Genomic DNA, 15,997 nt, shown 5'->3' on the forward strand with positions numbered 1-15,997 from the left:
AACAAGCAGTTTGGCCTTCCACAGTTACCCAAAGGAAAACACCTCCTCATAAAGAAACCTAATCATCATACAGAATATCCCTCTGTGTACCACACCTCACAAAATAATATATGAGAATTTAAATAGATAATCTTGTTTGCTGCAAAAGTTGGATTCTCCATTACTGGAAAAAAAAAAACAAATTACTAGATGGAATAATTGCATTTCTAAAATCCAAACCACTACTAGAGCTGGAGTGAAGATGAGTGAATTAAGTCTTAAGGAAGAAAAATAGAAAATATTTTGCAAAAGCTTTCAGAAATGGAAGCCCAACTGGACAAACAAAAATAATTCAATTTAGATACAGGACAATTAAAAACTAGGGCAGGAGCAAGCTGGAATTTAAAGTCCAAGAATTTAAATAATAATCTTCTTAGCAAAGCTATATAAACAACTCTGCATGGTGGTAATAGCCACAATGAAGCTCCCCTCCTCACTGTAGTGCAAGCCCCAGATGAATCAGACTAGAAAGTATTCCTACCGCAAGCAAAAAAACCAAAAACAAAACAAACAGCAACAAGGAAAGAAGTCACTTTACTGTGCCACTCCAAATGGCAAAAGTGAAGCCATTCTTCAAAATAACATGACAATAATAAAATGGAACCTGACAATGATTACAAACAACCTGCCCTTACTTTAAGAAAATAACAACACACCATTTCCCCGTAAATGCCCGAAAAGAACATAATGAAACAATAAAGGGAATTCTACAACAAAAACAGGCTACTACAGACAAAAAATTATTGATAGTCGCCTAAGCAATGGAGACATCTGGAAAAGCGGTGCATAACATCAAAGTGACCAAGGAGAAACATCTTTTTTTGTAATTGAAAGTACTTCAAAGGAAAGACAGACAAAAACTTTTAACAAAGGAAGAATTATCATTATGCCTCAAAATATAAGAGGACAACAATGCAAATCAAATCGCCTTTTACGCTTAGCTGAGTTGGAGAGAGGCCATTTATCATTACTGTAACTGTCACTGAGACAGAGTTCTATGGTAAAAAACCTAACTTTGGTTATTTTCTGATTTGCTGCTGTTTGTCCAAGGGCAGGAGCTTTAGAGATTCTTTTGTGACAATCGGTGCATGTTTATCAAATAAATCGATAAGGAAAGAGTTTAAAACGAATAACCATGTCATTCATGTTATTGGCGGCAGTAACCTCATTCCAGGGGCATAGCAAGCAGCATGAGTTGAGACGAGGAACAACCATGATCTAAGTCTCTGTATTTTCGGTATTTAATGATTTTTGGCATAGATTTTTGGTTTGGAGTTTATAGGAGAAAAAAAATTAGATCATGCTTTTGAAGTCCAGGCAGAGGGCAGAAAGTTGTACATGGGTTGTGCCACATGTGCCGGGTCAGAGACAGCCATGACATACAGCCATTGTGGCAGTATGGTGAGTAGCTTGAAGTGGAAGTAAAGTCAGGTTACAAGATTGCAACATTGCAGTTAAACCCTCCAGAGGGCCGGTTGGTTTGGGTTTTTTCCTGTATTGCAAGCATGTTTTAGAGCCTCGTGCAAGTTTTTAAAAATTTATTAAAAATATAAAATTAAAAGTAATATATATATAGAAAGTATATATTTTTGTGTTCAGAATTAAACATATGAAATAATATTAGCATTTTAAAGGTTGGCCTTGTTTACTAAAAAATTTTTTTCCATGAAATTCAAAATTTTTAAATTTTTTTTTTTTTAATTTGGGGGGGGGGACCATACCTAGACAAACCAAGTTATAGTAAGAAAACTATAAAAGTGAGATAGCCATTTTGTGTCAAAATTTTTTCTAGGTTCAGAAAAACATTTTATATAACCATTATACAAATTTATGAAACCTATAATAACGCTATATAACAAAAAAGCAGCGGATGCGCATAAATTGTGAAAATAGGGTGTAAATATGTAAGAGTTTGCTAATAAAAAGTTTTACTAATACAGTTTTAATTGAATACATGTTATATTGCATATTTTATTACTCAGAATGAAGTAAAACTATAGTTTACTAAAAAAAAAAAAAAAAAAAAATCAGCAGCAGTCAAATAAATTCCATAACTTTTTTTTTTGAAGAGTCGAAAAAAAGTTTCATTTTGTCATTACTACTCAAAACTGTTGCGAAAAATTTTCAAACAGCAAAGTATAAAATGTTTTTCAAAGCTAGTATTATATCCAAATTTATAAATGTATGGTTTACATTTGCTGGGAAATTTTATGTAGTTTTAGAAAACCATAAACTGTGTCTAAATATATGGAAATAATACCCAAATTTATAAAATAAAATATAATAATGCGTACCAATCAGAAAAAATTCAAATTTTACAATACAATACACAGTCTTACAAAATATGTTAATATTTGTTTACATCACGGAATATATTTGTAATAAGTGATTATGCAAGAGAATGTTTGACCGACAAAAATTTTGTTGAACAACAGTTGGGAGAGTTAAATACGTTTGATCGTAAGTAGCAGGTCCAATTAGGTCAAAGTTCTGGTCTCCCATGATAAAGACCATAACTGTAACGAGCCATAAGTACGTGTGAGTTCAAATTCTGCAAGGTACCCGACATTTGGGGGTTTATAACAAACATCTAAAAGAATATGACTTCCGTTTACACTAACATCCAGAAACATATACTCTAGAACGTCCATCCCTAGTAGTGTCGGATAAGAATATGATAGAAGTAAAAAGGTGAAACCTGACAAAAAACAGCGACTCCACCGTCGATCCGAATGCACAAAACGTCGATCCTAAAATAAAAAGGCTATAGCCAGCTAGTTCAACGGTTTGTCGCTTGTAACAGGCTTCATGCCAAGTACCAGAAATTAAGATAATGTCAATATGAAGAGAATCAAAATTAGAACGAAATTCATCAATATGACCATACAGTAACGTGTGCTGCCGTGCAATTTGTGTGCTGTGAGATTTATTATAGGGAGTGAGAGAGCGGCAGAGAAGCGCGGATTAGGGAGGGCGGAGAGGCGCGCTGGCCCGGGGCGGGACAGTCAAATACCCGCGCGGCGAGCAAGGAGAGACAGGCAGCGAGCGGCCGGCGATACTCGCGGCAGTGACATTGTGGTCAGACCATCCACACACGCACACAAAACAAAAAACGGGCGGTATATTCCCCTGTCTTCTCCTCCACCCCGAAGATGCGAAGGTTCTGGCGTCTCTTGTACTGCTCCATATCATTACAGCGCCCCTGAAGCCGGTCGTTCCAACTCCTCCAGCCTCGCAGTTAAGGTGCCCACCAGCTCCTGCAGCCTTCCTACCACATCATTGAATGACGACAGCGCGGTCCGTAGAGCCTCTTCGACACCTTTGAGCTCATAGGTGTGTGTTGCGGGCTTCAAGCTGGCGGAAAAACGTCGCCTGAAGGATAGATTTTTTCCCGACAAGGTCGGCGATGACAGTCGCGTCAACCTTGGTAGCCTTGGTCAGTTCCAATGGGAGACATTGTTTGTTGTTTTTGAGCAATTCGGAGCCAGACGACGAAGATAAGGACCACACAAGCTTCCTATCAGTACCACCAGATAATGAGACCAGGCTTATCTCTTTGGACCCGGACCATAAACTGCGGCGGCGATCGCTGCATGAAATACGATATTTAAAACGTATTTTATCGCTACACGCCTTATGTATGGTATTTAAAAGGACTTTCTGCAAAAGTAACGGAAAAAAAATTCCGAGTACATCGGTAACACTTTTACTACAAACAATGAAGATAAATCCCGGTGAATGAAAGTGAAATTACGGAGCCGACGTGCACACACATCTTTATTGGCTAAGCTATCGGTCATTCTCTTTACCAATGACCTCTCAAAATACACTAGCCATTTTGGAAGAACAGGGCAAATCAATTGCACACTAACAAGATAGCTTGGTTGATCAAACCAAAATTCCATGGGTCATAATTATCTCTAGTTTATCTCGGACTGCTCATATTAATCAGCTATGTAGTATACATTACAAAAGCCTATACACACTCAAACAGATCATAGGAATTGGAGACCTGACTACTGACATTATTTGAAACTCATATTGTGTGGATTTTTAGGTAGGAACTTCAAAAGCCATTATAAACTCCCTAAAAAAAACCAAAAAGAAACAATAATATGAATCCTTGTAAACCTCCATTCCCTGGAAAGTTGAGGGATTCTCAACCCTATTTTTAAAATTTTACAATACATTTCAATTATCTTGTGACACTATTTTCTGTACTTCAATATGAATAAAAAAACTTTTGATTTGGCTTTGTTCTTTAAATTTACTTTTTTCAGTTGTTGTTTACCTCAAAGCAATATCAAATATATGAAACCCAAAATTGTTATTTTACGTCATCCAACATTACATGATAACAATAATTAATAGTCATAAAAAAATTAAATACCTAATTTTTTATGTTTCTTTACTCTAAAAAACCTATTAATTTTTTACTCATAAACTTTAGTTGGCAACAAAAAAATGTATCTGATCAACTTTTGAATACTTTGTTTAAAGTTTTACTTTTGACAATGGATGGATTGTGGAGGAAAACAGGATTTTTCCGGACATTTGCCATCGTTCAGTGATACAAAAAATGAGTAACCCTACGTTCCGAGATCTGCAATATGATCTCTTTTTCAGGTAAATAAGTAACCTAACACATAATTATAAACTAGGTATAAATTAGTGTTGTGTTTAGTTTTTAAGTGCATGTTTTAATAGAGTTAGTGAAGTTTACACACAACACATGGTGGTTGTGTAGGATTCCTGACTTAGGCGTGTCACAAACACTCTAGTATGATTTGTTTATTTTAACCTAGTTTGTAATTATGTGTTAGGTTAGTTATATTTACCTGAAGAAAGAGATCAGATTGCAGATCTCGAAACGTAGTGTTACTGATTTTTTGTTTCACTAATGGCAAATGTCCAGAAAATTTTGAATACATTTAAATAATCTGATAATCTAATAAACGTAAAGCATTGGGTAAACCTAGGCTTCATTAATTTAAATATTTACAATTAGGGGCCAACCTACCGTGCTGAGGCCATCACTGTTTAGTGATAACATGACGATAATGATATCCTCTTTGCTGAGCTCACGTTTAGCCATGAGAGAGAGCAGGAAACTGAACCTCTTGCCAGTCAGCTGATTGTTATCAGCAAGTTTACTGACAGCTAGCAACGCCTCTTCTGTATTCTTTCTTGCTGTCCTACAAATGAAACAAGGTAATATAGGGAGTTGTGTAGATTGTTTTTAAAGAATTAGTGACTTTTATCTTTTATGAATAAAAGATGTAAATTATAGATAACATTTATACCAACCTGACCACAATGTGCTCTGCTGCAACCAGTTTTTTGCGCCACTTCGGTGTTGGAATATATTTGTTAGATTGGAAGTGAGAACTTGAGAAGCCCCGAAAGATAAAAAACTGTTCTGTTAGCCTTGATGATTTCTTCTATAACAGCCTGCTGGGGTCCATCGCTGAGATATCCCAGGCGCTTGTCAAAAACACAACGACTCCTGCAGCTGAAAATGTTATGTTTACATTTTGATTTTGAAAATTAAATAACTATAATATGCTGATGCTGAAATCTACCTTGGTTTTTTTAGTTTTAATTTTATATCTGAATATTTTTAGAATTTTTACTCTAGCAGCCGAAGAATTTAAGTTCTAAGTAACATCACCATTGTACATCTTATCCTAAAGAGAAATTTAATTATGATTTCTAATCATCAAGGTTATGTCATCAGCATATATTAGTGACAGCATTTACATTTTTAGATAAGTCATTGATAGCCACTAAAAAAGAAACTGTTTTCCATGGCTTAGGTAATGATAATGATAATTATCCATGGATAATGATTTCCAATTGTTTCCACATATAAGAATAATTTCAAATGAAAAATCAAAAGCTTTACTTAAAAACTCAGAGTGGTGCATTGTTAGATTAGTTTCAAAACACTTTCAGGTTGCATCAACTACTTTTATTTAATTATTCTTTTGAAATATGTGTTTAATTTCTGATAAATGCCAAGATTTTTAAACTTTGAAAAATATTGAAATAGGTATGTAATTTTGTACAAGGTTTTTAGGTTCCTTCTTCAAAATTAGATATAAACTTACACTCTTGAGACCATTTTCCGATCTCAACGGCTAGGTTGGGAACAAAACCAGACTGATCTCGGAGAACATGGAATTCTTTCCACAAGGTCTTTAAGCCACTTCACGCACTCCGGGCAAGAACTGTTGTACGTCTTGGGGCTTGAGCATGAGATGCCTCACAGCAGCCCTTAGCCGATACCACTCCTCCCCGTTTCTAACAACATTGGTTCAAATAGTGAAATTTTTTATTACAATCAGAGGATATACAAATTAATTTTAATAGTATTTTTGTCTAATACAAGTATTTTGTTTTAAGTATACATATTGTGTGTAGTATCCAAATATCTTTCTAGACAATTGTATGTACTCCAGAGTCTACTTAAATTTAGTTTTTAAAACAACTCAAAATAACCAATATTTTTTTAATACCATAAAATTTTTTTTTAAATCTTAAGTTAGAAGAAGATTTCATAGAATAAATTGTAAGAATATAACCTTTACAATTGTTAATTTTTTAATAATATTGGCTAAATAACTCTGGTATAATAACTGAAACGCTAATGATTTGACTATCACAAGATAAAACAAGTTTTAACAACCCAAAATAGCTGTATCTGTCAAACAATCTTATAATAAGTACAAAATAGCTGTATCTGTCAATCTCATAATAAGCACAAAATAGCTGTATCTGTCAAACAATCTCATAATAAGCACAAAATAGCTGTATCTGTCAAACAATTTTCATTATAAACACATCTAAATCAAGTTAACCCTAACTTTATAAACAGGAAGAAAGATAAAATCAATATATTAGAAAGGATTGAAGATTTGTATGAGTTAATTTTATTGAAATTATCGTTACTTAAGCCTTTTCAATATTACTCACACGTGTTGCCAAGACCCGGAGACATTTCAGCCTTCTGTCGGTACAGTTTATCCGTTTCCTGCAGAGGGACAACATAAGGCATCTTGCCTTCATTCCGGTAGATGGTCCTGGCATCGTCCCGGGTCGAACACATGAACTACTGTGGAAGATCCAATCTTCTCTCTCACTATAGGGCCGTATGTCTCATAACAGTCGCGCTGCAGCACCTCGTGGTACTGGAGTACATCGAAGAATCCTAAGCACACACCGTAGCAGTATTAGAAGGGTTTACAGAAACCAATCATGCTGAAAGTATCGCTATACCTCTGTTCTGCCTTCTAAATAGACAAAAACAACATGTGACACATCATTCCACTTTTCTTCAATGGTTACAGAATTTTATAGATCTCTATAGTAATACAGTATAAAAATTCAGAACATGACAATTTTTACACCTCCAAGACCAGGAAGACACTATAAAACCTTCCAGAACAGGACGCTCCGCCAACTGACGAACACACCCATGGTTCGTCAGGAACACGGTCGTCCTACGGTCTGCAGGACTACCCAGCCTTCATGAATACATCACAAGGCCAGGCGAGAGCCATGTATGCAGTGGCAGCTGAATCACCGTGGGAACACATCCGTGATGGGCAACCAGGGAAGCCTTCCACCCGTGGAAAATCCCACAACTGAAAGTCATACTAGATGACCCCACCCTAGAAGAAAGAACAACAAACAAGAACCAACTAACTCACCACTTCACTACTCAACCAACCAGACTACTCGAAAGCGACAGAAATTTTAAACCACACATTTAACAACTCACCACGACTTAACGCAACAATAGCCCCACTTGGGGCTAGACGTACACATGACCAGTAGCCACTCTGCTTGTTGCAGAGACGGCTACCTCAGAAGGAGTCCCAGCCTACCTGCTGCCTGCCTGCCTGCCTTTTACAATAAATTTCACAGAAAGTTTAGTCATTCTTGAAACCTTTCTTTGTTTAAAACTTATTATTGACAATGAGTAAATCTGAAAATATAACAAGATTTTGGACATTTGGCATTGAAAACAGACTACATTTTTAGAATAGAATTTATCCACTTCTTCAGGAGCCAGAAAAACTAAGCAAACAAGAAAAGGTTACATAAACCAGCCACAGTTTATGACCTGTCAAAACACAACGTAGTTGGGGGCAGGAAGGGTGATTCAAATATGAATGTTAAGTCCAGCTCCATTGTACCTTCCGCTGTGCACCTGATGAGACAATGGGAACACCTCTTCATCTAAATTAAATTTTTTTAGTCTAGATGTCTCTGTTGTCCAAACAATGCGAAGAGTTCGTTGCTAACTTTTTTGGATCTCTTCAGACCTTTTTATATGGATTATATATTGCCGTTCTCACACTGAAAATTCAGAATTCCTCAAAGTTTGTTGCATTTATATTTTTTTAATCAAAACCAATAAAAACATTTTATTTAAATGTGGTTTACGTTACTTTAACCATTTTATTGGGTTAAATAGATGGTAAATCTAATTCACTAGTCTTAAAAACTGGATTTTTAGGCAAAAGAGAATTTTTTGGAGTCCAATTGTAGCTATTCCGTGGACACGAATATGACCATGCGCCCATTCAATTTTCTTTACCTTAACCGATTTACATGTGCTTTTCACATAAACATTTTTTGACCTGTTTTGTTTGTTTATTTTTGTATGAATTGATAAGACCACTAATTGATGTAATTTTTAATTCATTTTTATTATTTGCATTCCTGAAAAATGGCACTGTCATGCCCCAACATGTTGCATCACTCGCAGGAATGGCGTTTAACAGATAGGTAATAACCTATTTTTAATAAAATTTTACACTAAAAAATTCAAATTTAAACTATTAAACACTGTCAATCCAGTGAGAAGTTTTGTAAGGATATTTACTCTTGTTGTAGAGTAACATAGACACATGGGGCTAATACTGTTAAATATACCAATACTTGACTAGCTACAGTACACAATTTTAAAAATACTTTCTCTTTTACTAAAATTTATATGGGAGAGAAAGTATAACAAAATGATGGCTTTATTGTTTTATAACTTAGAGCAATAAACTGAATAGGATTCCATTGTAGAACATGGTGTATTTTTTAGGATTTCCCTGTCACAATATACAGAGTATCCTGTAACTCTCTGACAAGTGTATACCACATTATAGCTTAGGTCAAGACAAACATATTTCACCATATGAACATGGGTCTCCGATGCTTAGTTTCCCGTCTGTCTGTCTGTATTTTTTTTTTATATATATAAAAAATTAATATTTTTAAAAACTAATAAATTAAATTATACCAAATTTGGTTCAAATTTTTATGATAACAAGGCCAATCACCAAAAAAAGCTATCATGAAATTATCTTTTTATCTTTAGTGTTTTCAAAATGGTGGCCATACAAACTTTTAAAAATTTGAATATCTTAAAAAACCAGCAGTTTTACTCTAGAACTAAAAGGGTACCAGTTTTTATAGGATATTATCACACATCTAATGACACCGAAATTATTTAAATAAAAATAAAAAATCATTGATTTAGAGCAGAATTACTGTGACAAGACATGGCTCACATTGAGAGCTGCCGTTTATTCAGTTTTTGTATTGTTTGGATATTCCTGACCTCAATGTGGGCCATGTCTTGTCACAGTAAATTTGCTCTAAACCAGTTTATTTATTATTTTATTTAAACCCTGTTGGTGTCATTAAATGTGATAATATCCTCTAAAAACTATTGTTCGTGTAATTCTTGAGAAAAAACTACTAGTTTTTTAAGATATTAAAAGTTTTAATGGCCGCCATTTTGAAAATACTAAAAAGATCATTTCATGATTTTTTTTTTGTAATTGACCTTGTTATCATAAACATTTGAACCAAATTTGGTATAATTGAACTTATTAGTTTTTAACATATTAATTTTGTATAAAAAAACACACATACAGACAGACAGATGAGAAACTAAGCATCAATATGTTCATATGGAGAAATATGTTTGTCTTGACCTAAGCAATTACGTGGTATAACTTTTGTCTTGGGAGTTATGGGACACCCTGTATAGAATACCTAAATAGAGTATAGCTCTATAATTTTTTACTTAAAACAATATTTCTAACTCTAATCTTTTTAACTTTCATAAAAACCTGTTACAAAGAATATGTAAGAAACTTATTTCCCAGTATATACATTTTAAACATATTTATGAATAATAAAGACTGAAAAAACTAAAACAACATAATATACAAATATTCTTATTACTATTTAAGCAAGACTGACCTCAAACTCTTATGTTTAGTAACTAATTGAATGCAAAAATATAAAAATTAGTTTAAATAACAGGTTACTTAATAATATCAGTTTATTTCAATAAATTATTGACTCAATATTGTACATAAATTTATGATAATTGAAATGTATGCATAATTAATTAAATTTTAAAGAAGGTCAGCAACATTTTTCCAATATACTAACATTTTTGTATATGAGAAATATTTAGATATTTCAAAAGGCTTGTCTGTGTTGAGATTTCCTTCACTAAAGTGGAAAAAGTAGAGAGTAAAACATTCAATTAAAATTAAAAAAAATTGTATGTATGTATGTACGTCATTATTAAACCATGGAAAAAACTGTCACATACAATAAGCAGCAAGCTCGCTACCTAAAAAAATAATACAATTTACGATTAAAAAATCAAATCAAATGTGGGTTTATACACAAACTAATAATTAACTAAGTTAAATTACTTGCCAATGTAATAGCTTATGACACATAACATAGACATGTAACATAGACACATGGGGCTAATACTGTGGGGCTGATATGTCCAAATATAATACAAGTTACATATGTATTACTTTTCATGCAAAAAAAAAAAAAATTAAAAAGTGTAGCTCAATAAAAAATCCTTATTAAAGTTTCTTCTATATAATGTAAGCCAAAAAATTAGATGATGTTAAATCTGAAACTTAAACAGTAAAAATTAATTCATAATAACAAATAGTAATTTTTACTTTTTTAGTTTGTTACAGAGTAGTAAATGCCTATTGATTTTTGAGATATTAATAGGCTCTTGGAGAACAAAAAATGGTATATCTTTCTTGAAGAATGGTATCTTCTTGTTCTTACAAATTATGTAACCATGTAGACATGCATATGTATGGGAACATAATAATTTGAGAAATGTTTGTTATTGAAGTGAATAAATTAATTTTAATTAATAATTATAAATTAATTAAAAAATCTAACCAAGTTTGTAAAGGTAGAGTGTTCCCACAACAGGTAGGCTGAAGGGTCCAGGAATATTCTTGAAAGAGCGAACCAGTTTTGTTCCATTCTGTGCAACTTCCATGGCAACTACACTTCACTTTCCACTCTCCACTGGGTCTTTAGGCCGACTAGCCCTCAAGGTCAGCTGGCTGGTTTTATCAGTAAACACAATGGGCATTAGTGGGCAGAGTCCACTTTTTTTGTTTATTGTATACTACTTCTTTCTTCTACTTTCCTATTTGCCTGTCTTGATATTTTGTTTAAAATTGATAATTCAACATTTGAATATCTACAATTTTGTCTTTGTATATAAGGCTATGTTTTTAGTACAAATGTTGAATATTTCAATTAATTGTATTTCTTTCAGTTTTGTGCCCTGACACAATAAAATCATATTCTGGTAATAAATAAATATTGACTAGTTGATATTGTTATCTGCATTACAAACATTATGTGATTAAAAAGGTGACTAGGTTAGTAAAACTGGGTATATTAATAATGATAACTATATTTTTGTAGTGATTTTAAAATGTTCCATTCCAAAGTAACTCAATTAAAATGTTTATTCTTAGTCATAATTTTTGTTCTAAACAAATTTTAGTCTGAATAAAATTATGAATACTTCATGTAATATATAAGAATTAGTTTATAACTTAATAATTGAATGATATTTTATAATAATTAGTGTATAGTTTAGTAACTGAATTATATTTGATAACAATTAGTTTATATAATTTAATGCTTGAATTATATTTGAATAGCTGAAATTGTATAAATCTTTATATTATGTCATGTTATGTGTGTTATAACCTTATAACAATGTAAGATATAATTAATAAAATTTCCGTCTGTCTTTCTGTTCTAAACATGGCATCAAAACAACACAAATTACAGGGTGTGGTAGAATGCACATCTACTCAATATTACCACCTGGAGGGAAAACCATCAAGGTAAATCAATCCAACAAACATTAAAACTTGAAAACTTTTCGTAAACAATTCCCCTAGATCTTGGGTTCGTTTTTCTTCTTTCACTTTTTTTCTACCTAAGAAGGTAGACATGATTTATAACAATGTTTCAGGTCGCTGAATTAAGTGCATATGACATTTAAAAGGAAATGCAAAAATTGTATTTTTCTTTGTATGTTCTGGAAAAAATCAATGTCAAATCAAGTTCTATATATTATAAATGTTATGATAATTATGCTTTTGTTGTCCAATGTGTATACAGTAAAAGGATTGAAATTATTTTTCTTTATAAATATAAGCAAAATGAAAAACTAAAAACAAAAAATCTTATTTTAAGGCAAAAATTTGTATCCATGTAAGTGGGCAAATTGTCTGCAAATGATACTTGATTTTCATTTTGAATAATTTAAAAGTTTGGCAAACATGATTACTTAGTTATTAAGTAATTTTCTTTGTACTAATCAACTTTCATATCTACTGTACTTGTATTTAAATTTTTTGTTGAACAATCATCAAACATATTATGTGTCTTAATAACAACGTAAGACATAATTAATAAAATACTTGTCTTTCTGTGTTTTTATCATGATGTTGAAATAATACAATCTACAAATCCATGGTCTTATACAAACAGAATGGACAATACATCCAATCAGTATTGCCTCCTGTAGGGAAAAACTATATAAGGTAAATTTACCCAACTAAGACAGAAAATTATTACAAACACTTTTTCATTTGATTTTTGGACTCATTTTTATTTTCTCACCATCCACTTCATGAAGAACTTCATATTGATGCCACAGCTTTGGTGAGATGTCCTTTTATAGGTTTTAAGATGAAATTTTTCAGGTGTAGTAAATTAAGTACCTGTATAGATTGTCAAAAATAGATTTTTAAGCATCATTCTAGTGTGAGTTGTTGATTCTAATATTTTTATATTGGATTTTTAGTTTTCTTCTGAAGTTTTTCTCCAAACAAACAGACTATACATGCCAATACAGTCCAAAATAATGTCTTCATAACTACTGGCTAGATAAAATAAAAAACCAATTTTGATTTGAGTCTTCACCTTCTCTCCGAAAACGCTCAATTATTTAATCTCAATTAAAATTTTTCGCAAAGAAAATTCATGACAATTTTGATTTAAATCCACGGATCTACAATAATTAGTCAGTGATTATTTTGTAATTGTTGGATTGTTGTGTGCACTGTTAACAAGTTTTCCCTATCTAAATAGTTTTTATTGTTTAGTTTAAAATCTGATAAGTGAGAAACGTTTCGGATAAGTATTAAGATAATAATGCGTTTTTAAATTTCATGTTCTGTAGTGAACTATTCTTAGTAGATGCCTATAAGCAATTACTTACATTAGCTGACTGAAAAATCACATGTTTTCTTGTTCAGCGAAAATTAAAAAATTCTTGAAAATTACTAATGTTTAGAGACAATTTAAAACAACTATATATATATTTTAACACTAACTGAGAAGATAACAAACAACTAGAGTGAAAAATTTGTATTTACTTGATTTTCTGTTTATTCAAGACAGAAAAGATATAACTGTTGTTAAGATATAACTTCCTGTCTACTGTGGTTATTTCCTGTTGGAAACTGTCTCCCCCACTACATCCCACCAGACAGCTGTTATCTGTCTAGCTGTCAAATATTGATATCTCTGAGTAACACTACACTGTTTGGCCCTGGTCAATGGCTAATGAAGGCTATACAGTATTGTTGTGACAGCCAGCAACATTTATTGATTAAACATAGATTGAGTAACAACACTAAGGTGGGGGGAATTATTAAAAATAACAGTCCTACAGTACAATCTAGATCTAAGTTAAAAATGAATAAAAACAGTCTCCTATTACTTAACACTCACAATGAAAGTAATAAGACTAGTCAAGACTTCAAATTTTAAAATATCAATATGTTGGAAGAAAAAGTAAACTGCTTGAATATGAACTAAACAGTTTCAAAAAAAGGAAAATGAAAACTTAAATTTAAAGAGCATGCTTAATACAATAAAGTCTGAATTTACCAGGATGAAACAATTTCTCTCTAACCTGCTAGATGTGAGTGACTATATCACTGATGATCCAATCCAAAGGTATCTTGATATTTTATATAGTAGAGTAATTAGCTCAGACACCAGAATGTATATATTAAATCCATCTGTCTGTTAAATTAATGAGTGACTATGCTGCTGTCCTGGTCCATCTATACATTTCTGAAAAAGAAATTATTCTAATGCCTATAAATAACTCCAGTGGAGACATAGCTTACAGTGGAACCCACTGGGACTTATTGGTATTTAATAAATCCCAATCCCTGCTCTACCGGTTTTAATTCGTTGCATAATTCAAACTGTGTTCTAACTCAAACTGTGGCAAATAAACTCAGTGAATACTTAGGCTTCAAGTCACATCCAAAAATTATAGATATACAAGGGACAACAAAGAGAGATGGGAATTACTGTGGCATACATGTTTTATTAGCGGTGGAGAGTGTTATAAAATTTCCCACAGACATTTTTGTTACAAAGATGTTGCCAAGAATCACTCAGTTAAACTGTGCAGAAAAAAGGCTAACGTAGCATTTGTCTGAAAAATAGGGTAAATATAGAACTACATTTGATTAAATCATTATGTTTGCGCCGCCCAAGGCAAATAATACAACTAAAAAGATTTAAATGCACACCAAGACATTTCCTCATTGAAATTTAGTAGTTGAAATAAGTGACGGTTTGAATTTTGTTGAGAATAGTAACATGAACAACGGTATGAAGCCATGCCAAACAATGTGTTTCTACTATCCAAAGTATTTTTACTAAAAAAAATGTGTAAATGTAACAGGCAATGTATATCCAAGAGCTCCAATGTCATACATTTGCGGAGTCCATTTATGATTATACAAAAAACAAACGCAGTAAGTCTTATTATGAGGAACGAACAGCTTGCATTATGAAAGTGAATGTGACAACACCCAATCCCTAATACAAGACCTAATTCTGAAATTGCAACATACAAATATCATTTTGACATCAATTCCTTACAGATATGATCAACCAGAATGGAACATAACCATATTAAATATTAATAAACAAATCTACAACATCATGCTGAAAAATAGAAATGTATCTTTTATTCCAATCAACAACCTTTTTAACACACTCCAATTTTACACACCACGGCCTACACATGAACAAAATAGGTAAAGACATTTTGTGTACTGATGTTGCATTACATCTGAACTATTATTGTCCATTAATTAGTGAATCAGAAATCAGAAAACTTTATTCATGAACTTAGAGTACAGAATTGGCGTCAAGTAGTTAACAAAATTAAAAACATACAATAAAATGGTAGAGTCAAAATAATTTCTAGTTAGAGGTCAATAGGAAATGTTCTCCAGTTCAGGAACTCTTCTATGGTGTAGAATGGTCTATCCAGTAACCATGTAGTGAGTTATCTTCTCATGTTGTGTGCAGCTTTTCTCCTTTGGCTGCCTCAGGCAGCAGGTTGAGGAACTTGGGCCCCAGGTAGGAAGAAGGCTTCTCATCAAAGATGGTCAAATGATGTGTCGGTAGAGTAAAGTCGAGGCCTGTCGAGTGTTATATTTGTGTCTATCGGTACCTCTCTGTAGCTGTAGAGTGCTAGCGTAAGTGGCCACCTCTAAGATGTACAAGCAAACCACTGTTTAGAACCTTCAGTTCTTTAAATTTCTGT

General features: G+C 32.7%; 1 protein-coding gene across 1 annotated transcript in view; it reads right to left on the reverse strand.

The window, feature by feature from the left end:
* Positions 1-6,218: 6,218 nt before the first annotated feature.
* The window catches only part of LOC124372936 (probable cytochrome P450 CYP44), a 31,538-nt gene continuing 21,759 nt past the window's right edge, over positions 6,219-15,997 (reverse strand). Inside the window, 5 exon segments of the mRNA XM_046831347.1 lie at positions 6,219-6,342; positions 7,017-7,132; positions 7,134-7,249; positions 11,281-11,450; positions 14,336-14,499. Of these exon segments, the coding sequence (XP_046687303.1) occupies positions 6,240-6,342; positions 7,017-7,132; positions 7,134-7,249; positions 11,281-11,383 (438 nt within the window). The 5' untranslated portion in view covers positions 11,384-11,450; positions 14,336-14,499 and the 3' untranslated portion in view covers positions 6,219-6,239.

The sequence above is a fragment of the Homalodisca vitripennis genome, unplaced genomic scaffold, assembly GCF_021130785.1.
Source record: "Homalodisca vitripennis isolate AUS2020 unplaced genomic scaffold, UT_GWSS_2.1 ScUCBcl_4429;HRSCAF=10583, whole genome shotgun sequence".
NCBI lineage: Eukaryota > Metazoa > Arthropoda > Insecta > Hemiptera > Cicadellidae > Homalodisca > Homalodisca vitripennis.